Source organism: Ursus americanus, chromosome 16 (genome assembly GCF_024610735.1).
Source record: "Ursus americanus isolate L20-20 chromosome 16, mUrsAme1.1.p, whole genome shotgun sequence".
NCBI lineage: Eukaryota > Metazoa > Chordata > Mammalia > Carnivora > Ursidae > Ursus > Ursus americanus.
In genome coordinates, this window is record NC_142142.1 from 17,112,276 (window position 1) to 17,140,245 (window position 27,970).

General features: G+C 35.8%; 1 protein-coding gene and 1 long non-coding RNA gene across 3 annotated transcripts in view; one reads left to right on the forward strand and one right to left on the reverse strand.

Moving 5' to 3' along the window:
• Nucleotides 1-22,390, forward strand: PCF11 (PCF11 cleavage and polyadenylation factor subunit). 2 transcript variants are annotated; one of them, XM_045815557.2, is made up of 16 exons: nt 1-501; nt 4,222-4,347; nt 6,257-6,445; nt 6,777-6,971; nt 7,901-9,018; nt 9,412-9,592; nt 9,700-10,183; nt 10,732-12,296; nt 12,987-13,086; nt 16,314-16,433; nt 16,936-17,041; nt 18,675-18,858; nt 19,365-19,520; nt 19,775-19,867; nt 20,363-20,398; nt 21,282-22,390. In XM_045815557.2, exons 1-16 carry the CDS (start codon nt 310-312, stop codon nt 21,495-21,497), a joined length of 5,061 nt encoding a protein of 1,686 aa, XP_045671513.2. In that variant the 5' UTR covers nt 1-309; the 3' UTR covers nt 21,498-22,390. The 2 variants fall into 2 exon arrangements, with proteins under 2 accessions (XP_045671513.2, XP_045671514.2); XM_045815558.2 differs by having other exon boundaries at nt 9,700-9,790.
• Nucleotides 22,381-27,970, reverse strand: part of LOC148108768 (uncharacterized) — a 7,300-nt gene continuing 1,710 nt past the window's right edge. Inside the window, exon 3 of the long non-coding RNA XR_015726946.1 lies at nt 22,381-27,964. This is a non-coding gene — a long non-coding RNA (uncharacterized LOC148108768). The remainder of the gene's footprint in view (nt 27,965-27,970) is intronic.

The following is a 27,970-nucleotide window of genomic DNA, read 5'->3' on the forward strand; positions in this document are numbered from 1 at the left end:
TTCGCACGACGCAGCGGTTGGGAACACAGACATTTTCGGAGCTGGAGCCGCCACTGCCGCCGCCATTTTGTGTCTGTGGAGAAAGAAGCTTCTGTGGCGGCTGGAAGTGGACGGAAATCACCCTTGAGACGGCGGCGTTTCATACCCGAGGTTCCCCCTGTGTCGTCCCCCAACCCCCCTCCGCGGTCAGCATGTGGTGAAGCCGGAGCCGCGAGACCCGGGGAGAGGAAGAGGATCGGAAGGGAGGCGGGGTGTCGAGAGCGGCTTCAGCTTCAGCTGCGGCGGACCTCGGAGGGGGGCCGCGGCGCAATGTCAGAGCAGACGCCGGCCGAGGCCGGTACTGCGGGGGCCCGGGAGGACGCCTGTCGGGATTATCAGTCATCACTCGAAGACCTGACCTTCAATAGCAAACCGCACATCAATATGCTGACCATTCTAGCCGAGGAGAACCTGCCCTTCGCCAAGGAGATCGTCTCTCTCATCGAGGCCCAAACCGCCAAGGTTTTTATACACCCCGCAGCCTCCTATTCTTCTAATACTCCCTGATTTTAGTGTCAGCCTCATCCCAGGTCTCGCTTCCATCCAAAGGGGGACAGTGTTCCTCCTCTCCAACCCTCCACCTCCAACTCAGGCTCGGTCTTTGGCCCAGGCTTCGAGCGTGGGCCTCTCTTGTGGGGGAGGGAGTGGGGAGGATAAAGGGTGGAGTCCCACTTCCGCTTACCAACTCCCTATTTAGGCCACCGCATTGTATATCCCGACACACACGCTTTGAATAGAGCCCTTTGGGGAGGGGGAGACTTAAAAGGCAGTTTGTGGTGTGGGGAAGTAAGAGTTAAAACCATTTTAACCCCCGGGAGGGTGGGGAGTGGTGGTTCTCCCATTCCCAGCCCTCCCCCCCACCCCCCCTTACCCTTTTGGGTAATTGTGCTCTGTGGGTTGGAAGGAGGTGAAGGGGGACCTGGGAGCGAGCTGTTGGTGGGTGGGAATAGGGAATTGGCCCCGAGTGGAGCAGCCGCCTGTTAGGAGCCCAACATGGCGCCTGAAAAGCACATGATGCGAAAGGGAAGAGAGGAGAATCCATTCCCTGCCAGCCAGGCAGCTGCTCACACCCGTCAGCCCCGTTTTGGGGTGGGGGCGGCTAGATACAACTTTTATTCTCCTATCGGAGGGTCTAATGTGCCCCAAACTACGGGAAATCGGGGGTGAGGGTGGGGTTTGGGTGGGGGGAGGAGATCTTATCCAACCTGTAGGTGGAGAACTGGCCCAGTGGGTAACACGTACTTGTAGTTTTTTTTGAAAAGTTCAGTCCCTCCTCCTCTTCCTTTTCTCTTTTTTTCCTCCCTTCCCTGATAGTGAAGACGTGCTTTTCTTCACCCCTTGACAGAAGTGGTCCTCTGCCACCCTTTATTTCCCTGTAGTCCTCCTCTTCTGTGGATTCATGTGGGAGCGATAATGTCATTTAAGTTACTGTTAAACTTAGTTATCATAATGAGTTTTAATAGCTTCCCAGTATTACGTTCTAAGTTATTTTTCAAGCTTGTACTTATGGTTTAGTTTTTTCTAGTTGTTAGTGATTGAAATTAACAGGATGAGCCTCCTTTTAGCAGAGTGAACCCCTTTTAAAAGGCCACTTTAACAACAACCACCAATATATTGTTTAGAGGCGGTTTCTGTCTAGTGTACAACTGAGTGGTCTGACTCTAATAAATGGTTTTGAAATGTGTGACTGGTATTATAAAATTTGTGAATAAAACATATAAAATATGTACTTGTCTTTTTTATTTACCTTTGTAAGGTGTAGAATCTGTTTCCAAGACTTATTTTTATCTACGTGGTTGTGTGTTTTAAACAAAAGTCTTTAAGTGACTTGGGTTCATTCTTTAGGTTCCATCCACTCTTTTGGGTAAATCTGTTCACAAGATACACGGTTTCAGGTGGTCCTTTCATACCTTAATTTAAAGAGGACAAAAAGTAAAGGTGTTTTGTTTTGTTTTGTTTTGTTTTGTTTTTAAGGGCCCTGCAAGTTTGTCATGCTCAGTCTGACAGCTGAAATACAAGTCTTCATTCACCTTTCCCTGTGAATGTCTGTGAAACAGCTATTGTTCTTTTTTTAAAGTATGAGACTTAAAAAGGAAGCATTCCTCATACTCAACATCCTTTTTATTGATACCACAAACATGTTAGACATGAAAACTAAGTTTTTGCCTTGTTGAAGGCTTAACTTGACATTGAATGCTTTTTTTAAAAAACAAAACTGCACTTTCCTATTTTTTAAATTAAATAATATTGATTTAAAAAATCTAATTAGTATTTTGGGATTACTAATATTCCACAGAGCCTAATGTTTAGCAGTGCAGGTTGTCACTCAACAGTTTCCTTGCTGGTTTTTAATGGATCCGAAGACCTTCAAAAAGTGAAAACTAAATGCTGACTATAGTGACCACATTAAAATTTGTATTTGTGTATGGCTACACAGAGTGGTGAAAATAGTTGGACTATTTGCTGATAAAAGCTGAAATTTTTTTTGGCACACGTTTCCTGGTTATTTTTGGAAAGCCAGGTTGAGGAAAAGATGTAAAAGTCACTGGGGAAATAATCAGGGTTGGGATTGAGGGTGAGGGGAGGGATTTTCTGTCATTTGGTAGCAAACTGGCTTGGTTTTGTGTTTTCTGGAGGTGAATGTTTGTGTCCTTATTCTCTAGCGTCTCAGCATTACTAAACTTAAGGATTCACACCTTATTTGACTCCTCCCATGAGGCAATAGTAGTGAAAAAATATTACATACAGGATTCACTTGTACAATAAAAAATTAGCCTACTGAACAGATTTTGGTTTTAAAGAGAGCCTATCTTCATAAGTACAACAATGATTAAAATGGTGTAAAACATGACATGGTAAGATAAAGACACAGCAATAAAGCATTTGACATGTTGGTATTTACTAGTTTACCCACATACAGTGGCCTTGTGAACCCTTTTATTAGAAAGGACCGTAAAAGAAATTTTTCATACAAAGTTATTCAAAGGTTTCCTTGGCCAACTTTGGTTGTAAAGGTGTTATCAGAAGCAAGAGCACTTCCACACACTTGTATGGGCAATTTGGTTTTGTGAAATACGGCATTGTGTACTGCAGAACTGTGAGCCTACCCTAGCTACAGGTAGCTATGGGTAAGTGTTGTTCAGGGTTAAGATTCCGATACACATGGGATGGGTAAATGGGGATGATTTTTTTTGTTTTTGTTTTTAAATCATGGGTGTTCCTGTGGAGTCGGAGTTAACAGTTTATATGGTGTGTCTTAATGCTCCTCAAGTCTGTGAACCTGCTGATGCTTTCTGGAAACTTGCTGTACATTCTAAAAGCCAGTGGTGGGTAGGCATTGCAGTTGAACTGGGGCAACATTTCTTTGCTTTGGAAAGGGCTACCTGTATCAGCATCACCACACTGGCTTTGCACAAATTTAGAAACCCTGGTTTGTGCATGTCAGAGGAAAAAAATTTCGACGGAGAGTCCATGCTGTGAAGAAAATCTTCAGAACAAATCCTGGTTTCCAGAGTCAAGTTCGACCTGATTTACATGACTCAGCAGCTGCTCCATCCAGTTTTTCTTGTATCAGTAACAACTTGCACCTTCCTGCATGTTCACGTGCAAGTTTAAGAGTGTTTTTTTTTTTTTGCCATTAACTTCATATGTGAAGTGTACTTAATTTCTTTGTTCATTGGATTATAGAGAAGTAATCCTAATGATTTTACAGGTAACAGAAGTGTCATAGACTTTAACATATAAAATATAAATATGGAAATGAGGGTTTCTGCCAGAAGTCTGGAAACTTCATTGAGTCTAGGCACACTATAATAAGTTAATTTCACAAAACTTACACTTGGGTTACAGAAAATATCCCTGCCACCCCGTGGTCACTTAAAACACAGGTGTTTTGTTTTTGTTTTTAAACCATGTGAACCTGAAATTCCATTGAGTGTCGAATGTATTAAAAGTTACAGTTTTTCTTCTAGTTCGGAGCTTATTTTATATGCTCAACTGAAGACCATTGTAAGAGATGAGAACTTGGTTGAACATTTTAAGTTTCATAAAGGTTAACTCAAAAGTACTTAGTGCCAACGAAAATAGAAGTCTGTATTGTGGGTTTGAAACCTCACTTTTAAAAGTAATTCTGTGGTGACAATTCATTATACTAAACTTCTCAGTTTCTTTTTATCACTTCAGGCTCCTTCCTCAGAGAAGCTTCCTGTTATGTACCTTATGGATTCTATCGTGAAAAACGTTGGAAGAGAGTATCTCACTGCCTTTACTAAAAATCTAGTTGCAACATTTATTTGTGTGTTTGAAAAGGTATATATGCATTTAGAAACATTTGAATTTTTTAAAAAAATGTGTTCCTGATTAAATAAATACTTGTCTTTGTGTTGGGTTTTCTTGGGTGGTGAAATGTTGTATTCTCTTGGATCTTTATCAAGTACCATGCTAAAGTTAGTGTTTTATGTTAGATTTTTAAAGCAGATTTTGGGGTTTTACATGTTCCATTCAAGAATAGATGGGTTTTCTTTTAGAATTTGTTTTGTTTTGTTTTTAATTGAGTTTGTTCATTTTATTGAAAGATCTGTTCCATCACTAGTACATGGGCAAAAAGATCTGAAGCTGTCGAGAGTACTTCAAATTTCATTGTTTAGGTTTCTGGTGTTAGGATGTTGACTATTCCTATCTGAAAAAGAAAAGTGTAATCTTCCAGTGTGTCTCAACCTGTGATTGGTGCCTGAAACTTTTGTGATTTTTTTTTTTTTTTGAAATGTTTCCTCTTGTTACTTTGTTCCAAGTATGGTGGTTTTTTTGTTTTTGTTTTTTTTGTGAATGTTCTAGGTATGTGTGAATGGTGGGCCAGTTAATTGCTTTAGGTTATTTTGGAAATACTTTTAACCTGCATTTAGTGTTTAGAAGAAAGGCTTCTTAGTTTCTATACTTAGAGTTTGCAAGTTCCTTCCGTAACATTGAATCTGGTAGTTTGGTTAATAGAGTATTAAATTGAGGAAGACAAGGGATTTGCTGGAGTAATAATTCTCTTCCTGGAAGGTTTTATCTTGCACACTGAGCAAAAGGACATTTGTGAGCAATTTAGTTTTAAATATTGTTTCCTAACAAAAAATTGGTAGTTCTTTTATTAGCTGCACCTGTTGTGTTTGGAGAACTCTTAACAGTTGTCAGACTTGGAGAATTGGGATTATTTTGAAAGAACTATTATGAGATTTTACTTTTAGAACAGAAAATGTATAGCTGCTACTTGGAGTAATTTTTTTCTTCTGTTAGTGAATATATGCAGAAGAAATTTGGAAAGCTGTATTTCAAATTGTATTAAGGAGCTTGTTAATTAATAGTGTATTGTAGACCTTGGCTAAATGCTGCTTACCTGAAGCTGTAGTCTAAGGAGAAGCCAATTTTATATTACAGAAGTTGGGTAGCTAAACCAGCCTCTTGGTTTCAGTTTCATTATGTTCAGATTTTGTTGGGTGTTTGGTAGAATATCTTTTACTGAATCTAATAGGGTCTTGACACTGCATTTGATGAAAATGACTTTATAGTAAGTATAATTCTCTAAAGACTCAAATATGGTCAAGGCTTTATCCTAAAGTTAAAATTCCAATTCAGTTTTCCCAAGTACTAGGTTTCCCTGCTGGCTAGTTTTTGAATATCATTGTTATTATTCCCATCACAAGCATGAGCAGATAAATTATATAAAACTGAATGAAGCTCATCAGTGGGTAAGATTTTTGTGAATTTCAATTTTTAAGGTGCCTTCCACACCACAAATAACTCATAGGTCCCAACCAAATTGTAGTGCAGAAAATTGGTAGTGAGTTAGTTTTGTTTTAATAAAATTTAAACCATCAGGTGAACTGTTTTCTCGTTTCACACTTTTGTTCGGAGTAAGAATAACATAAGGAATGCTGTATTAAGCCCTAAAATTTGGAAACATTTTATACTATTAAAAATATAAAGAATTGTTTAGTTGCTTGCTTTCATGCAGGCTAGGGGATAGTGACTAATTTTTATAATGTTCTGTGGGAGAAATTTATTTATGTTTACAAACCAAATATACCTTTAATAAGTTATTACTGTTGCATATATTTGTGAGTGAATAGTATGTTTGCTATATTGAGTTTAACAGAGATTTATGTAGCTTTAATACTTAATATTTAAAACATTCTATAGTAACTTAACAAGCCATAGAATTGTTCTGTTGTTCTAGGTGGATGAAAATACTAGAAAAAGTTTATTTAAATTACGTTCCACATGGGATGAAATATTCCCTTTGAAGAAACTTTATGCCCTGGATGTCAGAGTCAATTCGTTAGATCCTGCTTGGCCTATTAAACCTCTGCCCCCCAATGTGAATACATCTAGCATCCATGTGAATCCTAAATTTTTAAATAAATCGGTAAGTTTTAATATGAATTTTGATTTATCTAAAATTTCTTGCTAGGAAGAAATCTCAAGAATACCCTGTGCTGAATCAGTTTAGTTAAAAAACATGTTTTTTACACACAGGTTTACAGTACATTTAAAAATACATTCTCCTTGTTTAGGTATCACAATATACTTATTTTGGTTTTTAATTTTTTGGAAAATTTTCTGTGTGCTTTTAAACATGATTGGCCATTTATGATTATGGATAGTATTTAAGAGATAAGCTGATAATTTTTAGTTTCCCCTTAGCTTCTTTTTTAGCTGTGAAATATATTTTTTTAACCCACTATTTTTTCTTATAGCCTGAAGAGCCTTCAACACCTGGCACAGTGGTCAGTTCCCCTAGCATCTCCACTCCTCCAATTGTTCCTGATATACAAAAGAATCTTACCCAAGAACAACTAATAAGGCAGCAGTTACTGGCAAAACAAAAACAGTTGTTAGAACTTCAGCAGAAAAAGCTGGAGCTTGAGCTAGAGCAAGCTAAGGCACAACTGGTAAGTAGAGGATATTTGGCATTTTAAATATTTTAAACCTGTCTTCTGATAGAGAAGTTATTATTTTGTGTTTGAATTGTATGAGCATGTTATTTTTGTTAGTAGTGTGTTCTTTGTCCACTTTTATTTTGCAGATTATGTTATCTTAGACCAAAATTTTAACTTCTTACTGTAGAAGTCAATTGAATGTAAACTACACTATTGTCTTTCAAATACTTTCTTTTAAATTGCTGTCTTTTAAGATAGCACCTTAGTTTATTAACATGTCATGTGAATTTAATGCCTGTCCCAAGGTGGTAGGTGTGTTGTTGTGAATGTTTTTGCATAGTCTTTAATGTTTTATAAGCTTAGGTTTCATGAACAGAAATCTGGTTCTTAGAAGCCTACAAAAGAAAGCCATCACAAAACTAAGGAGGGCAGGAAGATTACATATTTCCATGCATGAATGACCTTTTACTAAGTTATTTTACGTAGCACTTGAATTTAAGAGTAAGGAAATAGAGGAAGGCAAAATTTTATAAGTTCCTTATCACTGACATTAGAAGGACCTAAATTTTATGACCTAAAATTTAGCTGGAATGACTCTTTGACACTTGTGCACTTGGAGTGCAGTGATTTATTTAGCAGTTTCTTAGTAGAAGTCTTGTTCAGAATCGTGAATAATTAGGAAGATGGAGAATTTTTTTTCATTCTACTTAAAGATTATATTATAAAACCCCCAAAGCAAAGGACTAGTAAGAAATAACAAGCCCCATAAATACATGAACTTTCTTTTCATTTTAATCTCTACTTGAACACTAGAAGTATACAGCATAAATATAGTATTGAATGGATTTATTGAATAAACATTCCATTCTTTGGTTTTTCATTTCCTGACAAATAATCTGCATTTTCTATGTATTAACATGAACACTTATTTTGTATTTCAGGCAGTTTCTCTTAGTGTTCAGCAGGAGACATCCAACTTAGGTTCTGGATCTGTACCATCCAAATTACATGTTCCACAAATTCCCCCTATGGCAGTTAAACCTCCCCATCAGGTTCCTGTGCAACCTGAGAAAAGCCGTCCTGGTCCATCCTTACAAATTCAGGATTTGAAAGGAACTAATCGGGATCCCCGTCTTAATAGGATGAGTCAACATTCTTCACATGGAAAAGATCAGAGTCACAGGAAGGAATTCCTATTGAACACATTGAACCAATCTGATACTAAGACAAGTAAAACTGTACCCTCTGAAAAACTAAACTCATCTAAGCAAGAGAAAAGTAAATCAGGTGAAAAAATAACCAAGAAAGAACTTGACCAATTAGATTCTAAATCTAAATCTAAATCTAAATCACCATCACCTCTGAAAAACAAATTATCCCACACAAAAGACTTGAAAAATCAGGAATCTGAAAGTGCAAGGGTGTCTGAAATGAGCAAGAGAGATCCAAGGTTAAAAAAACATCTTCAGGATAAGACTGATAGCAAAGATGATGATGTAAAAGAGAAGAGAAAAACTGCAGAAAAAAAGGATAAAGATGAGCACATGAAATCATCTGAACACAGACTGGTTGGAAGTAGAAATAAAATCATCAATGGCATTGTACAAAAGCAGGATACAATAACGGAAGAATCAGAAAAACAAGGGACAAAACCAGGGAGATCAAGTACTAGAAAGCGATCAAGATCGAGATCACCCAAGTCTCGGTCACCAATTATACATTCTCCGAAGAGAAGAGATAGGCGGTCACCCAAACGAAGGCAAAGGAGTATGTCTCCAACTTCGACGCCCAAAGCTGGAAAGATTCGGCAATCAGGAGTTAAGCAGTCACATATGGAAGAGTTTACGCTACCTTCCAGGGAAGAGCGAAATGCTAAGAGAAGTAATAAACAGGATATTCGAGATCCAAGGCGAATAAAAAAGACTGAGGAGGAAAGACCACAAGAAGCTGCAAATCAGCATTCTACAAAGTCGGGCACTGAACCAAAGGAGAATGTAGAAAATTGGCAAAGTTCCAAGTCTACCAAAAGATGGAAATCTGGTTGGGAAGAAAATAAAAGGTAGGATGTTAACAATTTTTAATCAAGTAGAATAAATTGTACATTTTAAAATATAGTGTTAATTTAAAAATTGGGCAATATTTGTTGGATGCTATAGTTATATTTTTTCCATTTATTTCTTAACAACTCTGTGGGTGAAATACCATTATTCCTGTTTTACAGATAAGGAAACTGAAGTTTAGACAGGTTAACTAATCTACCTAAAGTTGTACATCTAGGACATGCAAGAATTAGAATTCATGTGTGATTTTTCCTGACTGCAGATCTTGTGCTCTTAATCATTTAGTTAACTTTTATGGTTAAATATATTTGTTTTAACCAGATCCTTTGGCATATGGTCCTGAGAAATTTAAACAATTTTTATGAAGTAATGTACTGCTTTTATGGTTTCAGCTTACAACAGGGTGATGAACATAGTAAATCTCCTCATCTAAGGCATAGGGAGAGCTGGTCAAGCACTAAAGGAATCTTGTCACCTCGAGCCCCAAAGCAGCAGCATCGATTAAGTGTAGATGCCAATCTTCAGATTCCTAAAGAGTTAACTCTTGCAAGCAAAAGAGAATTACTTCAAAAGGTAGTTACTGTGATCACATGTAGTCATTATTCTCTTTTGTCTAAGTTTTTTTTGTAAGCACTTTTTATATTTAAAATATTTGATTTCCTTTTATCACCCCTACACAGACGAGTGAACGTTTAGCATCTGGTGAAATTACACAGGATGAGTTCCTTGTTGTTGTGCATCAAATTCGACAGCTATTTCAGTATCAAGAAGGTAAACATAGATGCAATGTACGGGATAGTCCTACAGAAGAAAATAAAGGTGGATTAAAAAAGAAACCTCTCTTATCTGATGCTGAATTAACCTACTATGAACATAAAGCAAAACTGAAAAGGACACAGGTTCAGCATTCATTTCCAAGACTTGATCTCTTAGATCCTGATATTTTTGACTACCCTTTGACTGATGCCTTGTTGTCTGGAATAGAATGTGAGCCATCCAAAAGTAAACATGCAAGTAGGAATAGTGGAGCACAGTTTGACAGAAAAGAACAATTTAGTGAAAGAGCAAGACGTCTTTCTCCTATATCTGGGAGTCGTACTTATGCTGAGAATCTTTCACCCCATGAGGGCCGGAGAAGACATGACGAGCAAGTCTCTGCTAAAGGTAGAAAAAGTTAAATCAGATTATGCCTATTGAATCACACAGCAGTGAAGGGAAAATGAACAAGCTAAGTGGGGATGGATTTTTGTGACTGTTCAGACTACCTTTTGTTTTGTTTCATTTTTTTCCCTGAAAGGGAAGGGAAGGGAGCTAATATTTACAGGGCCACCCTAATGTGTTAGGTAATTTTCTTAGGTTCCTTCTTATATATGTAAACTGATTTAATCCTCACAACAACCCAATTAAATATATATTATCCTATATTACAGATAGGAATCAAGACCAGAGAGGTTAAATAACTTGCTCTCAAAGTCGAATCATTAGTTAACAGAATGGGGATTTTTTTTTTTTTTTTTTTAAACCCAGGTGTGTCTGACTCTAGCGGGCATCCTCTTACCTGCTGCTTGATTATGCTGTCTTTTCCTTCCCCTGTAATTAAGTGAGATAGTTTTGGATATTTTTGGCTAAACATTCACATGAAAATAGGAGATTGAAGATATTTTGATATAAATTCAGATTCAGGGAAAATAACTTGTTTTTCTTTTTAAAAGGTGTACGAGAAGAGCAGAGATCACCATTCAATGATCGTTTTCCACTTAAGCGACCTAGATATGAAGATTCAGATAAACCATTTGTAGATAGCCCAGCATCAAGATTTGCCGGCCTTGATACAAATCAGCGACTTACAGCTTTAGCTGAAGATAGACCATTATTTGATGGACCTAGTAGGCCATCAGTAACAAGAGATGGCCCAACCAAGATGATTTTTGAAGGACCTAATAAATTAAGCCCTAGAATTGATGGACCTCCTACACCAGGTTCTCTTCGGTTTGATGGGTCACCAGGACAAATGGGGGGAGGTGGCCCTTTGAGATTTGAAGGACCACAAGGTCAGCTAGGAGGTGGGTGTCCTTTGAGATTTGAAGGTCCTCCAGGACCAGTAGGGACACCTCTGCGGTTTGAGGGGCCGATTGGTCAAGCAGGAGGAGGTGGTTTTCGGTTTGAAGGTTCCCCTGGTCTGAGGTTTGAGGGATCTGCAGGTGGTTTGCGATTTGAAGGTCCAGGGGGCCAGCCTGTGGGTGGTCTCAGGTTTGAGGGACATCGGGGTCAACCTGTGGGTGGTCTAAGGTTTGAGGGACCTCATGGTCAGCCTGTGGGTGGACTTAGATTTGATAATCCCCGAGGTCAACCTGTTGGTGGACTTAGATTTGAAGGGGGTCATGGTCCATCAGGGGCTGCAATTAGGTTTGATGGACCTCATGGTCAGCCAGCAGGTGGGATCAGATTTGAGGGCCCTTTGCTACAGCAGGGAGTTGGAATGAGGTTTGAGGGCCCCCATGGTCAGTCAGTAGCCGGTTTGAGGTTTGAAGGACAACATAATCAACTTGGTGGGAACCTTAGGTTTGAGGGTCCACATGGTCAGCCAGGGGTTGGGATCAGGTTTGAAGGACCGTTAGTCCAACAAGGAGGTGGAATGAGGTTTGAGGGTCCTTCTGTGCCAGGAGGTGGCCTGAGAATTGAAGGGCCTCTGGGTCAAGGTGGTCCAAGGTTTGAAGGTTGTCATGCTTTAAGGTTTGATGGGCAGCCAGGTCAGCCATCACTCTTGCCAAGATTTGATGGATTACATGGGCAGCCAGGTCCTAGATTTGAAAGAACTGGTCAGCCAGGCCCACAGAGATTTGATGGACCACCTGGACAGCAGGTTCAACCAAGATTTGATGGTGTACCTCAAAGATTTGATGGTCCACAACACCAGCAAGCATCAAGGTTTGATATTCCTCTTGGTCTTCAAAGCACACGATTTGACAATCATCCTTCACAGAGGCTTGAATCAGTGTCTTTCAATCAGACTGGTCCATATAGTGATCCACCTGGCAATGCTTTTAATGCCCCATCCCAAGGACTACAGTTCCAAAGACATGAACAAATGTTTGATTCACCTCAAGGACCAAATTTTAATGGACCACATGGCCCTGGAAACCAGAGCTTCTCCAATCCCCTTAACAGAGCTTCTGGACACTATTTTGATGAAAAGAATCTTCAGAGTTCCCAATTTGGAAACTTTGGCAATTTACCTGCTCCAATAACAGTAGGAAATATTCAGGCATCTCAACAGGTAAGTCTGCTGCAGTTACTCTAAAATGATGTTATATGCAGATATGAACCATTTTTGATATTTCTGAATATTTGTTTACATAGCAGCAATATATAGAAGTCCTGCTTCACTCTGGATAACAAATACAATGTTTGTATGCCTGTACAGTAGATGTTTGTTTTTTACAATCTACTTTGCAGTGCAAAGTATGATGTCCAAGCAGGATGATCAAAAAAGAATTAACAGATTGATAATTAAAAGTAGGCTTTTGATATCTGTGGGAAGGAGCCAGGTTAGGAGTTCTGGCCTCAGCTTTGCTGGTAACTAGCTGTTACGATTGTGTACAGGTCACATCTCTGGATATCAGTTCTATTTGTAAAATAAGGGAAAGCACTAGCAAGGTAAAGTGATTTGTGGGAGGTCACAGAACTTGTTGGCTACTGTATGTTTGCATAGTATCTTAAACTTTTCTGAGAAGCTTCACTTTCATCCTCAGTTCCTTACAATGCTATGAAACAGGTAAGGGAAGGTATTATTTTTCCTTTTTTGTAGAAAGGCTAGAAATGAAGTGACCCAGTCAAGTTATACTTGTAAGTTTTTATTATGGAAACCAGGGTTTATGATATCTTCAATGTTTTTATATGTTTAGATTGTTAAAGTTTTAGTTAAAATATAGAAAGGATGTTCTTAAAACCAAGGTTTCTCTTAAAGGTTCTTACTGGTGTTGCTCAGCCGGTAGCATTTGGCCAAGGACAACAGTTTTTGCCGGTTCATCCACAAAATCCTGGAGCATTTGTTCAGAATCCTTCAGGTATGCACTTTCTGAACTTCGTGGGTTTTTTCCGAACAAATAGTTTTGTTGAGTAGCTACTTTGTTGATTTTATGAAGTGACAATTTTGAGAGGGTATATGCAATTTAGAGAAACTTAATCTGGCTGGAATTTTTTGTTCGCTTTGTGAGTTTACATTGTTGATGTGTATTCACACTGATCCTGTTTGCAACTAGAGGTGGTTAGCCAGAAGTTTGTAGACCATAAAAAAGAAGGGAAGTTTAGGAGGTGGGGTAGGAGAGTGACATTTGTGTTGAGGTCAAATGAGATAAATGATAAACCTCAGAAATGTCAATTACTTGATATTTTGAGTTTTTGTTTTGTGTGAATGTGTATGTGATGATCCAGTAAACATAAAGTGAATACTGGGGACACTGCCTTATAAAGTTGATTGATTCATATGTCTTTCATGGGCTCTCAAATAATAATCGTACACAGTATGTTAAAAAAGGAAGTAGAAATGGGGTGCCTGGCTGGCTCAGTCGGTACAGCATGTGACTCTTGATCTTGAGGTCATGAGTTCAAGCTCCATATTGGGCCTAGAGCTTACTTAAAACTAAAACAAAACAAAAAGCAGAAAAAACTGTGACTCTCTAGCCAGGTCCCCTAATAAGCTCTTTTGTTACTATGGGGTGAGGCATAACAGTATTGCCGTGGATATAACAGTATTGGATATGAGAGCTTTAAAAGTGAATTTTAGTTTTAATATAAGAAAAACAGGAAGTATATAAATTATGGTGATTTATAAAACAAACTGCAAAGTTTTAGTATACTGAGAACTAGCTCAACCAAATTGTAGTGGTACTTGCTTTATTTCTGAATCATTAAAACAGACATTTTCAGAAACATGCTCTAGCGTGGCTCTATTTAGCTTACAAATTTAGGGAGTTTTCCAAAACTTCTGAAGTAACTAGGGAAGTCCTAGCCAAGTTCTAGTTTATGCTTTAGTTCTTAAACTGTGGTATCACAAGAATTCATTCAATTAATTTGAAGGATTTTTTTAAAAAATTTCTGATTGACAATTAGGATTAATTAATATTTTGTTGTTGTCACTGTAATGAAAAGGGAAGTAAAGAATTGGGATCTAAAATCAGAAGACCAGTGTGTTAAAAGCTATACTTTACTACTTTATAGGTGGGCAGGGTATAAGCAAATATCCTGCGATTCAGTTGCTTCCTCTGTAGACAGGAGACAATAAAGTCAGTATTTGCTTGGGAATTTTTGTTTAAGAGAATCAAATAAGGTAGTATATGCAAAAGTACTTTGTAACTTCTGCTATATTAATATATTTTCCTTTAGAACTCAGTTTTTCTTGTTGAGTAGAGGATTTGTTGTGTTGGGGTTGGTGGCATGAGATAGTGTGCAAAAAGTGCAAATTTTTCCTTTTTTGTATACAAGAGATTAAAAAAAAGATGCAAATTTTCTTTTTGTGTTTATAACCTTGGGGTGCATGTGTATACATATAGGGCATGGCCATGTCACAGAGGAAATCACATGTTTTCCTTCTAGGTATGCCTTCCTTCTTCAAGTTCGCTTACTATTAGAGATGTGAAAAGTATTCATTGTTCTGTATTCAGCTTCTCTTAAGGTTTCTTCTCTAAAATGAAAGTAAAAACACCCCTCTCTTAGTAGTAAATATACTTCTATGTTCATTTATTCTTTAATTTTTTTTAAAAAAGATTTATTTATTTGAGACAGAGCAGGGGGAGGGGCAGAGGAAATGACTCTCAAGCAGACTCCCCACTGAGCATGGAGCCTGACGTGGATCCTGAGATCATGACCTGAGCTGAAGGCAGATACCCAGGCACCACACTATTTACCTTTTTCTTTTTTTAAAAAACAGTAAACACTATATTTAATTCCAAACACCTCATTGCCTTACAAATACTAATTTATTTAATCCTAATAACAACCTTAGGCAAGAACAGTTATTATTACCCTTTTGTAAAACTGAGGCACAATAAGCAACCTGGTCATGTCACACAACTAGAAAGTAGAATTTCTGGTTAGAATCCCCATCTGGGTCCATAGTTCATGCCCTTGATCACTAAACTTGTCTGCCCGAAGACTTGTGAATAGCTATTTACAACTCTGAAACATAAATAGCTAATTCTAATGAAGTATAAATGTTTAGTGTGTGAAATGCTATTGTAACTGACGAGGTTAATTTATTCATTCATATATTTAGACATTTCATTTCAATAGATATTAATTAACCTACCTCCGTACAAGGGGCTGTGTTAAGTGTAGAGTACGCAGGGGTTAAGGGCCGGGATTATGTGTATTGTGGATGCAAATTGAATTTTCTGCCATTAAGAGCAATTTGTAGTAGTTCAGAACTTTTTTCTAGAGGTATAGGGAGGTGCATAATAATGACATATAAATACATTAAAATATTGTTTGTAGTTGATTTAAAGAATAATGATTAGATTAGTGCTTAGCAAAGTATGTAAGATTGATTCCTCACCAGTGAGTTTTAAAAAGAAGACTGTTACAACACCTTGTCGCATTTAGTGAAATTATTGAAGCTTTAATAACCCTGACCCCTGTTCAGCAGTAGCTTGAGCTGCTTTGCAAGTGCACTACTTCAGCAAAGGTCAGAGGGGCAGGTATACTCTGAGCAACATCACTCATCTTCCTGCATTAGTTCTCCTGGGTAGTCACGGGAGGGGAGGGCAGGAATACTTTCACTTAGACTTTGGGTATTTTTTTTTTCCCCTCCTGGAAATCTATGCTGAGAGATAGCAGTCTGTTCATCTGTACAAAACTATCTTTCCCAATATGGTTAGAAGATGAGAAGTAGAAAATTAGAAAGGTGGAAGTTGGATCTAGAGGTGGATTAAGTAGAAGGGAGCATGAGGCTTTCCGTTCTCCGTATTCTGCTTTTCTTTGGCATGGATTTAATTAGGGAAAAGTAGGTAGTAACTTTTTTTTTTTAAGATAATACATACAAAGTACTTAATAAACACAAAGTATCAGTGTTTTCAGTGTTAGCTTTTAGTATTTATCCTAGAATATATTTTTAAAGACATGATGACTTGCTAACCTAAATGAAAAATTCTTTTTATGGAGCTTCTGAGATAATTACACTTATCCTTAACAAGATTTTGTCAAATTGTTGATAAGGCATCTTGGAGAAAATTTAAAAATTGCTTGGCGTAATGTGCATCTTTAAGTTCTTTCAATTAAGAGTGTTATTTTTTTAAAGGAGCTCTTCCTAAGGCATATCCTGATAATCATCTCAGTCAGGTGGATGTAAATGAATTATTTTCAAAACTGCTAAAAACAGGAATTCTCAAATTGTCTCAGCCTGATTCAGCTACAACTCGTAAGTATGATTCTATAATTCATCTATACAAAATTTCACTCGGTTATAAAGATGTATGTGTAATTTAATATAATAATTTAAGTTACGATAAAAGTTCTTACAATAATTGAATTTTTTATTTTTTTCTGAAAATCAAATATAATTGGTTAATAATGAAATTCTTCATAAATTTTCTCAGATGGCATTGATACTTTTATAGTGCATGTTGTTTCAGTTGACATTCCTGCAAATATCATGTGCTGATTCTTCACTATTCTTCATTAATTTAGCTTTTAAAAAGATTTGAATATTGATGAAATAAAATTTCATGAAAATTGACTTTTAAGAAATCACACCTAATACTGCTTATCAAAATAAAGAATTGTATTTGTTTCTTCGGCCAGTAAATACAATGAATAGAAAAGATGGGGTTCTTGTTTATAACACAATAGTGTTCCCCTAAGAATGCTTAGAGAATGGTATAGAGAAATTTGTTTTTTTTTTTTTTTTCTTTCAATTGAAGAAGTAAATGAAGTTGCTGCTCAGCCTCCCCCTGAAGAGGAGGAAGATCAAACTGAAGATCAGGATGTTCCAGATCTTACCAATTTTACAATTGAAGAATTGAAACAGTATGTAATCTAATTTTTCTGATTTTCCAAGATAAAGACAGTGACTTTAATTACAACAGTGGATGTTATTACTAGTGCTATTCATGTCACTCCTCTTATTGTTTATAAAATATAGGTAGAATTTTTTCTTTTTTTTAAACTAGTAAAATATATGTAACATAAACTTTAGGAAGCCTTTAAGTTTTTAAATTCTCTTTTAAAATATGTCTTCTGCACAAATATTTAGGCCAGTAGGCCTTCTCTAAATTACTATTTTTTACTGTCTGTGTTTAGTACATTAAATATGGAGAGTTAAAATATTAGCTGTTCATAAATCATGTCTTCCTTATATCTTCATTTTTTTAATCATTTTTTCTATATTTGATATTCTTGTGCTTTTGAAGATATGAAAATGAGATTTCTGTAGTCTAGTATTTAAGAAATTTTTTAAAAATCTGTTTTCATAAGTAATGCATGTTCATTGTAGGACATTAGAAAATTCTGAGGCGCCTGGCTAGCTCAGTCCATAGAGCATGCAACTCTGATCTCGGTCATGAGTTCCAGCCCCACCTTGGCATGGAGCCTACTTAAAAAAAAAAAAAAAAAGAAAAGAAAATTCAAATAAATAAAATCAAGAAAATAAAAATTAACCTGCATTTCTTACTTATAAATACTCATTTAACATTTGGTGCATATTTTTTCCTAATATTCTGTTGCCTGTATATCTCATATAAAAAAACTTAAAGGTGCTTTATGGACTCATATCCTTATGGGCACTTTATAAAAATATAGGCACTTAATGGTTATACCTTTTAAAATAAATTTTTTTTCAAAGTGATTCACATAATTAAAGTTTTATAATGAAAGGCTTACAATAAAGGCTTATAATAAAAGATGGCATCCTTTTCTTCTGGTACTACTCTTTACCCAGAATCATTTTTTAACCATTTTTAACTCTTAGTTATCGTTCCTTACATTTACTTCTCTGTTTCTTAAAAGATGACATATTTTTCTGATTTGCCACATTTCTTGATTTATAACATTTAGACAATCTGTTGACTTCTTGAAAATGAAGACTGAGCTAACTCTTCTACTGTCCTACCAACTCTTCCCTATAAAAATAAAACCATTTTTTATTAAATCATTATTCAGTATTAACAGTTAATAACTGCTGTGTTTGTTCAGTTAGTTGGTTTGTATACCTATTTCTTTCCAAATAGGGAGCCCAGAATTTTAAGAATTGATGCTGACCGCAGCTTCCCATTAGTCTAATTTTTTAGTAATCTATACTCTTACTATTTCTTCTGTACCACTTTCACCTTTCTTTAGATGAGGGGTGGGGCAGTTAGCAGATGATCATTCCATTTTTAGCTAGAAAGGAAATAACCAGGCCTGTCAATAGGAGGATAGACTCCATGTTCTAAAATTCACGAAAGTTATTTTAAAGAGGGTTAATGACACACTATTAGACAATAATGCTGATCTTTGGGTATTGGTTCAGCCGGCTTTTGGCTGAAACATTATTTTGTCACATAATAACAGCTTCACCATTATTAAAATACAGAAAACTGAAATATTTGTAACTCCCTTTTTTTTAAAGGCCATTTAGCCATGTTGTCAAAACTAAAGATGATTTCTGTGTTTTTCAAAATAGACGTTATGATAGTGTTATAAATCGACTGTACACTGGTATTCAGTGTTACTCCTGTGGAATGAGGTTTACAACATCACAGACAGATGTATACGCAGATCACTTGGACTGGCATTATCGGCAAAATAGAACTGAAAAAGATGTTAGCAGAAAAGTCACGCATAGACGTTGGTACTACAGTTTAACAGTAAGTAATACACTCCAAACCATCTTTTAACCTTTAAATCATATTCCGTAAGGGTATTAGCTCAAAAAATTGCTGGGAGCTATCGCATGAATTTTCTGAATAGAATTTGACCCCTAGAATATAAAAGGTATTTTTAAATAAATTTGAAGAGTATGTATTTGCTTTTTGTTGAGATAAGAGTAGGACAAACATGTTTCTTCTAACTCTAAAATTCCAATTTTTCTGTGACATTTTTTTTGTAAAAAATTGTATGTGAAATTTAATCGTTTAGATTAGTAGTTGTAATTCTAGAGGTAATGGAAAATGAACATTAAGATCTTAATTGTTCAATAGTGCTTTATGTTGTCTATTAGTTATGGGGTTCATAGAGAAGGTATAATTTCAAAAAAATCAATATTATTTTGTAGACAAATGTACCCTTATCTTTAAATGGCATTATATTGAAGATAAGCAGTAAAAGTTTAGAAACAAATGAAAATATTCTTTTTAAATCAACTCCTTTTAAGGACTGGATAGAATTTGAGGAAATAGCTGATTTGGAAGAACGTGCAAAGAGCCAGTTTTTTGAAAAGGTGCATGAAGAAGTTGTGCTCAAGACTCAGGAGGCTGCTAAAGAAAAGGAGTTCCAAAGTGTACCTGCTGGACCAGCTGGAGCAGTTGAGGTAAGAGAAGAATATTAAATTTTTTACCTCTGGTAATGCCCCTGACTTCCTTACCAGTGACCAACAACAGTGAAATGTTAACTCTTTTTGCATGGAAGAATGCAAAATCCTTAGAACTTATTTTGTATCTGTACTGTATATTGAACTTCCAGATAACCCTTAAATTCCTTCTTCTACTTCATAAAGTTTATATATTTTTACCTCATGTGATTGAATGTGTTCTATAAATTTGATTTTATATGATTCTGTTTTAGAGTTGTGAAATCTGTCAAGAACAATTTGAACAATACTGGGATGAAGAAGAGGAGGAATGGCATTTGAAAAATGCTATTAGAGTAGATGGAAAGGTAATTTTCAGTTCTTTATAAGTGTTAGGATTATATTTTTTTGTAGGGGGTAACTTGTCACTTTGAATGAAAAATGTTCTTGTGTTTTGATTTTTGTAAGAAAGGTGTTGGACTTTAGTTACAGTGTTTGAGTGGGAAGGTATCTTAGCCATCATTGGTTCTATATTTATTTAAGAGGTTGCATAACTAGTTAATGATAAACCCAGACGGGGTCTTCTAAATCTAGTCAGTCGGGTTTCTGCCTAATCACGCTATTTTAATTTTGAATTTGTATTTCATTATAAAATACTGTTTCTGTCTTCAGAGTATACCATGTTATCTACTTAAGTATAGAAAGCAAGTTTAAGGAGAAATTGGGATGAAACCACAAAGTGGTTTTTGTTACCTTTTCAAAGATAGTTATTTTCTGGTGTGAATTAAAAAGAAAATATATCAGAATAGTCCATTAGAAATTAATATACATGTGAATACCTACTTTTTTTTCTTTTGCTTCAGATTTATCATCCATCATGTTACGAAGATTATCAAAATGTAAGTTCTTTCTGGTTGCTGTTTGTTCTCATTTACGCGAATAAATTTTGTTACTTTTTGCATCAGAGCAATATTGTTATTTTAACCTTGTTGATTGAGCTGTTTTGTGTTTTGATGTATCATTTAGGTTGTTCACCAAATATTGGTGCTAGGTTGATAGGGTCTGATTTAAATTTTGAAATTTCTGTATTCCTTGCATTCTATTCACTTGAATCTTAATGTCTTTTACTAGAGCAGTAGGCCTAGAGAAATGTAAGAGAAACTGAACGATCATGATGGAAACAGGTTTCTAGAGTTACTGCCTTTTCTTTTTTTCTTTTTCTTTTTTAGCCATATAACATAGGATAATTTTTAAATGATCACAAGTGAAATATGAAAGACATGTCTGTTGACCTTAGAAGTTCACATTTTTATATTTGAGAATAACCATTTTTTTGAACCAAACAATGAACACTGACTGGTTCAGGAAGCAGTTTGGAAGATTGAATTAGGTCATTCAAAGAGTAGACTTTCTAGGATGTTCTGATGGTTTGTGAAGTCAGAGTATTTGAAATAAGGATAGTCATAAAGATTCCAGAGTATATATAGCAGTTACTATCTCTGTGGGGTTAACTATAGAGGTATGTCTAATCATTCAACTTCTTTTGGCCTTAAATTGGTTACTGCTTTTCTTGGCTTAGATCATTGCTGAGTACATATTAAATGCTCAGTAAATCTCTTATTGGCTGCTTTCATGACGTGTTTTATGGGGAAGCAGGTATTTCAGTTGCATTTGGTTGTATGTGTGTTTCTTTGCCCATACAAGGGTCTTATAAAACTAAATATCATTTAATGTGATACCTTTGAACTTTAATCAGAACTCACAGAGCTTTTCATTTTGTAGACATCTTCATTTGATTGTACACCATCTCCCAGCAAGACACCGGTTGAAAACCCTTTGAACATTATGTTGAACATTGTCAAAAACGAATTGCAGGAACCCTGTGAAAGTCCCAAAGTTAAGGAAGAACGAATTGATACCCCACCAGCTTGTACAGAGGAAAGCATAGCAACACCCACTGAAATTAAAACAGAAAATGATACAGTCGAGTCAGTTTAAATAAAATGAGAAAGGTATGTTTTTCTTTTTAAAAAAAGCTGCTGTTGGATATAGAAGGTGAAGAATTTTTTATGTATATATAGACATATATCTATATAAATTGTCTAGCTGAGGCAGGGCCTTCAGCTATCATTTGGTTAATAAATACATTTTAGTATTTGCATTTCCTACTGCCTGCACAGTTTCAGGTGCTTGTTGTGTGAAAGTTCTGTAGATGTGTGCAAATTTAACAAAATGAAATTGTATGTGTAAAAATGTACGATTTTCACTTGTGAAACTGTAAATTATAAATAAAAAATATTTTTGCTATCCATGGAGTGTAATATTTATGCACACCATCAAATAAAGACAGTGTTTCTGTACTTTTTATTGGGTGAAAATGGAATTAACAGCAACCTCAGCATAAGATTTTTTTTCTAGTAGCTTCCCACGATTAAAGAAGCAAATTCTGGTTAGTTTTATCCTTCAAAAGAGGGGTGTGAGAGAGCACTGCAGGACTTTTCTCAAATAGAAAAGCCAGATTTGAAGAAATTTTAAAAACGAAATAGGACTTTGCATATATATCTCTCTAGCTATAGAGAACCATCCAGATGTCCATTTTTGAAAAGTATCTAATGAAGCAACTTTTATTGAACTTGGACACTGATGCCATCAAACGATTAACAGATATATTTAAGTACTAAAGGTGATTTTTTTTTTAATGACATTTTTCAAATATGTCAAACGATTTAATGCAGATGAACATATTTCTATTTTAAGTTACAGGGGAATCTGTAAGAATGTTCACTTGAAACATGGTTAACCTTTTTCCTTTGTTGGTTTTGACTGAATTAGATGGATACCATGAGATGTTAATATTCATACATGTAATAAATAGAATGATGAAGAAACTTCCAGTTTGTATCTCTTTATTTCTTGAATGGCTTTAGAATGTGACTTTTTATAACTTTGTTCATCACCGTTCTTTAAAACGTGAACATGGCACCTGCTATAAGCCAGGAACTCTTAATCTTTTCTGCCATCTATTGGAGGAGATGGGCATACAAAAACAATGAAAGTCAGTTTGTTGAGTGTTTACTGTGTGGTAGGCATTGGCAAATTTTTTGTATGTATCTTTGGTATTATTTACAGATAATCCTACATAGTAGACGGTATCCCCAATGTACAGATCGAATCACTCAGAAAGTTGCAGAGTAAGAATGCAGACCTGGCTTTGCTTCATTTTATTCTGTACTATTTTTGCAGTTAAAATGAATACCTTAAGTAGGTGCATCAAACTACCTGGAAGTGGGTTAAGGAAGACTTCATAGAGGTGTCGGTATATGGGTCTTGGAGGATTAACTAGGAGTGGAGTCCACACTGGTGGGAAGGGTATCTATGGAGAATGGACAGCAAACACAAAGGCTTGAAAACACATGTGCTTTCAAATTTTTTTATATGGTTAAAACCCAACAACTTTGAAAAGAAGAGTCTTCTTGGTCATGCTTAGAAGTTTGTATTATACTGGTGAGCATGGGAGCCACCAGAAATTTTAAATCCTATCTGCATCTATTTTCTTAAGTGAATAGAAGTTTGTAAGAGATTGTCAAATGTTACTATAGAGAGGTCCAGTGAGGAAAAACTGGTAGGTGGCCACTGGATTTGAGAGGTGAAAACACATTGTGATAGCTGACCTTCTGAATACAAATGAACACTGTCATGGAAGAAATGCTGGGGTCTGAATCCAAAAACGTAGGCAAAATTTTCTGTTGTGTCTTCTTTTGGGGGGGGATCATAACTTTTATTGAATGCTTGCAAGTATATGACAGAAGAAAGGTGACAAACCTACCAGTGTATCAAGAGTATTCGTATCAAGGAAAAGGGACAAGGACAGGTCCTTGAGGAGCAAACACTGAGACTCTTATGAAGTAGGAGGGTGAGAAAGAAGCACTATTGAGGAAAAAAAAACCAATAATGGTAAAAAAATTTAAAGAATGGACAGTAAACAAAGTCAAGAAAATATGGAACGATATAGAAATACCCCTAACAATTGACTGAAGAACAGATGAGTATGGGTGTTAACACCAAGTTGCAATGGGTTGTGTGGGTGAGAGGTGACAAAATTTTAAGAGCTACTCTATGAAATTTAACTGGAGATTTAACTGTACCTACAATGAGACAAAAAGGAGATGTTAACATGTATGTTAAGAGGAGTTCACTGGAGAGACCTGTTGAAGATGAATGATAGCAGAGGGACAATACTTCCTCTGAGATGATCACAGGTACTTAAATTGGAACTGAAAATCCAATTCCTAGTTTTCGAGGTAGGAGGTTGGATATTGGGTAGTGATTTAGATGTGTGGCCCCCAAATTTCACTGCATTACAATCAGTCAACATTAAGAATAGATTATCTCTGGAGGGTTTCATTTAGTAGATTCTCGTTCAAATCCCTCTGCCATTTAGAAAGTTCCATAGTTACAAATGAAAATGTCAATATCTGAATTTAAACCTCACAGTTGATTTTAATGAACAGCTAGATCTGATAACTGATCTAGAAAGCAACACTGAATTGTAGCCCCAAAAGATGGAAAAGTAATAGTCAATACATATCACTGGGAACTAGAACTAGTAAGTAATCTACACTGGGAAGTGTAGCAAGGAAAACCAAAGGAAGCCTCATGTAAGATGGAATATTGGTTTTTGAAGTAACAGTTGAAGTTTGTGAGAACAAATAGAAGCATTTATTTCCTCCAAAACCTGCAAATTTCATTGCTTATACCCTCTACAGTGTTCTGGTTTTAACATAACTTGCTTACTTAAAACTTAGTTTTAACTTTATTGTTGTGGAAAATACTACAAAGTAATCTGTTATTTAGCTAAAACTAAAATAAGCTTTAGAAAAAAAAAGACCTACTTATAAGAAAAATTCAAAGATTTTCAAGTAACAACTAACTTAAAATAGACAATTCTAGTTTTGTTTTCCCAGCAGACTTTCTTTACAACCTATTTAGCAACTATTACATGCTACAAGAGGTTTATAGGAAATACTCAGAAAAATACATGGCATCTAATCATGCCAGCAAGTGGAAAGTTTTAGCAGACTAAAGAGGAGGTAATCTGGAGGCAGAAATGGAAAGTCAGGCTATGGTCAAAAAGGGCCTGAACTTCTGTATAAGTAGGGTTTTCTTCTAATCCTATATGCAGTCACTTTGCTGTGCAGGTGGGAAAGAGCAAGTCAAACAAGAGCAAAAAAGCACCCGCAGGGTCAAAGTTTGGAGGTGTGCATCAAAGGGAGAGCAAGAATGCCTGGGAAGCAAGAGAGTATTTAGGCAGAAGGAAGTTGGTTACCAAAACACATTTAATTGAATTCTTGGCCTGGGGTTGGTCCTGCTCCCTCCTCTGGAATTAAATGCAAAAAGCTGATTTACGGGGGATTAGGCAGACCCCTCTTTGGAAAAACTGAGAGGTGGAACCATTGTTTCCTACTTACAAAGAGCTCCATTTCTCTGGAATGCCGAGATGCCCACTTCAGTGTGTTCTGGAATGCTTCATTTGAGACATTTCCTTCAATCAGTCCCTCACTTACCTTGAAATCCTGTGCATTCTGGGTTTTTACATCTTGACTCCTGAGTGTTACCAATGACTCCTTGCCAAAACCAGCATTTTTCCTAGCTTCTTAGTCTTTCCTGGCCCATGTACTTCTTAAAACTACTTTCTTTTGCTTTATATAACAATACGTTTTCCTGTGCTTCTGTATTTTTACTTAGAATTTTTGTGAAACTTAAAGAATCAAGTAATATAGAGAATAAAGTCTCTTTCACATCTTTCTTGTTCTATAAAGTATGAATTAATCTTCTATAGATTCTTTGAAAAAAATTTTACAAAGAAATTTTAAAATACTAAATGAGATTGCATACATACTTTTTTCATTTACTCTTTTTCCATGTTAATGATGTAGATCTCATTTCTACAACTGCGTAGTATTTCATAGGAATGTAGCATAATTTAGCCATTCTTTCACTGATGGATATTCAAGTATCTAATTATTTAGAACTATTTACAACTACATGTTGTAATGACTATCCTACGAAAAGAATGTTATTTTGAAGAGTTTACAACTGGATAGTTCCTGACTCAAGGGTAATGTACCAATTTGTTCTCTCACCAGCAGGGGCTTCAGAACTCTTCCAATACTCATTATCCATCTTTTAGTTTTTATCATAGTGATGTGCAAAGAGCATTCTTTCTCAATGAGTTTAAGAAAATTTTGTTAGGGGCGCCTGGGTGGCTCAGTCGTTAAGCGTCTGCCTTTGGCTCAGGGTGTGATCCTGGTGTTCTGGGATCAAGCCCCACATCAGGCTCCTCCGCTGGAAGCCTGCTTCTTCCTCTCCCACTCCCTTTGCTTTTGTTCCCTCTCTCGCTGGCTGTCTCTATCTCTGTCAAATAAATAAAATCTTTAAAAAAAATTTTTGTTATTTTGCACTTTTTTTTCCAAATTGAAGTATAGTTGACATATGACATTCATTAGTTTCAGGTGTACTTGCTTTTGCTATTTTTAATCATGCTTTTTGCTCATTAGTTTTTCTGGAGTTACTCTTTTTCAGACTTGATAATAAGCGTTGTCTATCTCTGGTCTCAAACTTCATGGTAATGTATCCTGTAGTCTTTTAAATGTTTATGGTTTTTTTCCTCTGTGATCTTTGGGGTTTGTATAGCTTAGGAAGGCTTTCCTAAGATATATAAAAAAAAATTCTGTATTTTCTTCTAGCACTTTGTTAGTATCTTTCTGAAATTTTTGCATATGAATATGAAGAGCTTAGATTTGTTTGAAATGCCACCTCTATAATAAATGTATACATGGGGTTATTTCTGAATTTTAGTTTGTTCCACTATTTGTCCAGTCCTATTCCAGTACCTCCATGTTATAAACACCCTAGCTTTGTAGTTCTGATGGGTATTTGTGTGAGTTCTCATTCTACTTTTTTAAAAAACATTTTGGTTAATCTTGCATCTACATTCTTCCAGATAAAAAATCATCTTGTTGATTCCCACTAAAAACTGTTAGAATTTTTACGTGAAATGCAACAAATTTGTAATCAGAGGAGAATCTTATGTTTACAACACTGAGCTTACTCATCTAGTGACACAGCATATCTTTCCATTCTATCTTCTGTAACATCCATAAATAAAGTTTTATGGTTTTTTAATGTAGGTTTTGCTTATTTCTTGATAGATTTCTAGAATGTTTCACCATTGTTGCTGCTAATGTGAATTCTTTACATTTAAAAGTTGATTATATCTAGTTTATAAAAAATCTTCTGTATGTTGCTTAGAGCTTACCATCTTCCTGACAATGTTGTCTTATAGACTTTCTTCCTTTCCAATTTCAACCTTATTTATCTTGCTTATTACTATTATACCGGATCCAAAATTCTCAGAACAATGCTGAATTGTATGAATGACAGGAGATATACACCTGGATCATGACATTAAGTGTGCTGTTTATTTCTGGTTAATACCCTTCATCCAGTTAAGCAAGTTCCCCTTTGTTACTTGCTTAATATAAATTGTATTTTTTAAAAATTTAGTAATAGATGCTACTTTTCAAGTGCTTTTTCAGTATCAATTAAGGTCATATAGTTTTTTCCTTTATCTACCAATGTAGAAAATTTTCCTTACTTGTCTAACATTGACTATCCTTGTACTGGTAGGATTAACCCAACTTGGTTATGACATTATTTCCTAAATGCACTGTTGCCTTCATAGTTTCCTTAGGTTTTTTGCATGAGTATTCTTAAGTGAGACTGAGCTATGTTTTATTTTACTTAGATTCTGCTATGGTTATGCTCCTTTCATAGTTGGGACATACTCCATTCTTCTCTATGCTTTGTTCCTGGTGACTTTTGTCAGGAATATATAGGGCATTCTTTCATGATTATCAGTTTATTAAGGTTTTCTAACTCTTGAGCCAATTTTTTGAAATCTGTATTTTCCTAGAAAATTGTCCAAGTCAATTTTCAAGATTATTAGGATAAGGCTATTCTAGATTCACTTCTAATTTTGGAAGTTCCTCCTATCTGTAATATGTTCTCTTTGTTTCCAAATATTATATTCTTTCCTTTCTTCCTTTACATTTGCTAAGTGTCTATTTATTGTTCTTTTCAAACAGAAGCTATTATCAATTTTATTTCCTATTTCATTAATATCTGTTTTTATTTTTAATTCCTTTAAGTTTTATTTTAGGAGATTTTATTTTTTCTGCTTCTCTGCTATTTCGGTTTTCTTTTCTGATCCTTCCTGCCATTTGTGCATCCTTTAAGGTGTGCTGACACTCAGTGAATTTATCCATACAACATAGCTACAAATGAAGCCTTTACCATTATTATGTAAGTGGCTACAAACTCTGTATTAATTTGGAGTCAGAGTGGGTTCCAATTTCCCACCTCCTACTTATGGGATCTTGGCCAAATGTGAGCAGTTTCTTCATCTGTAA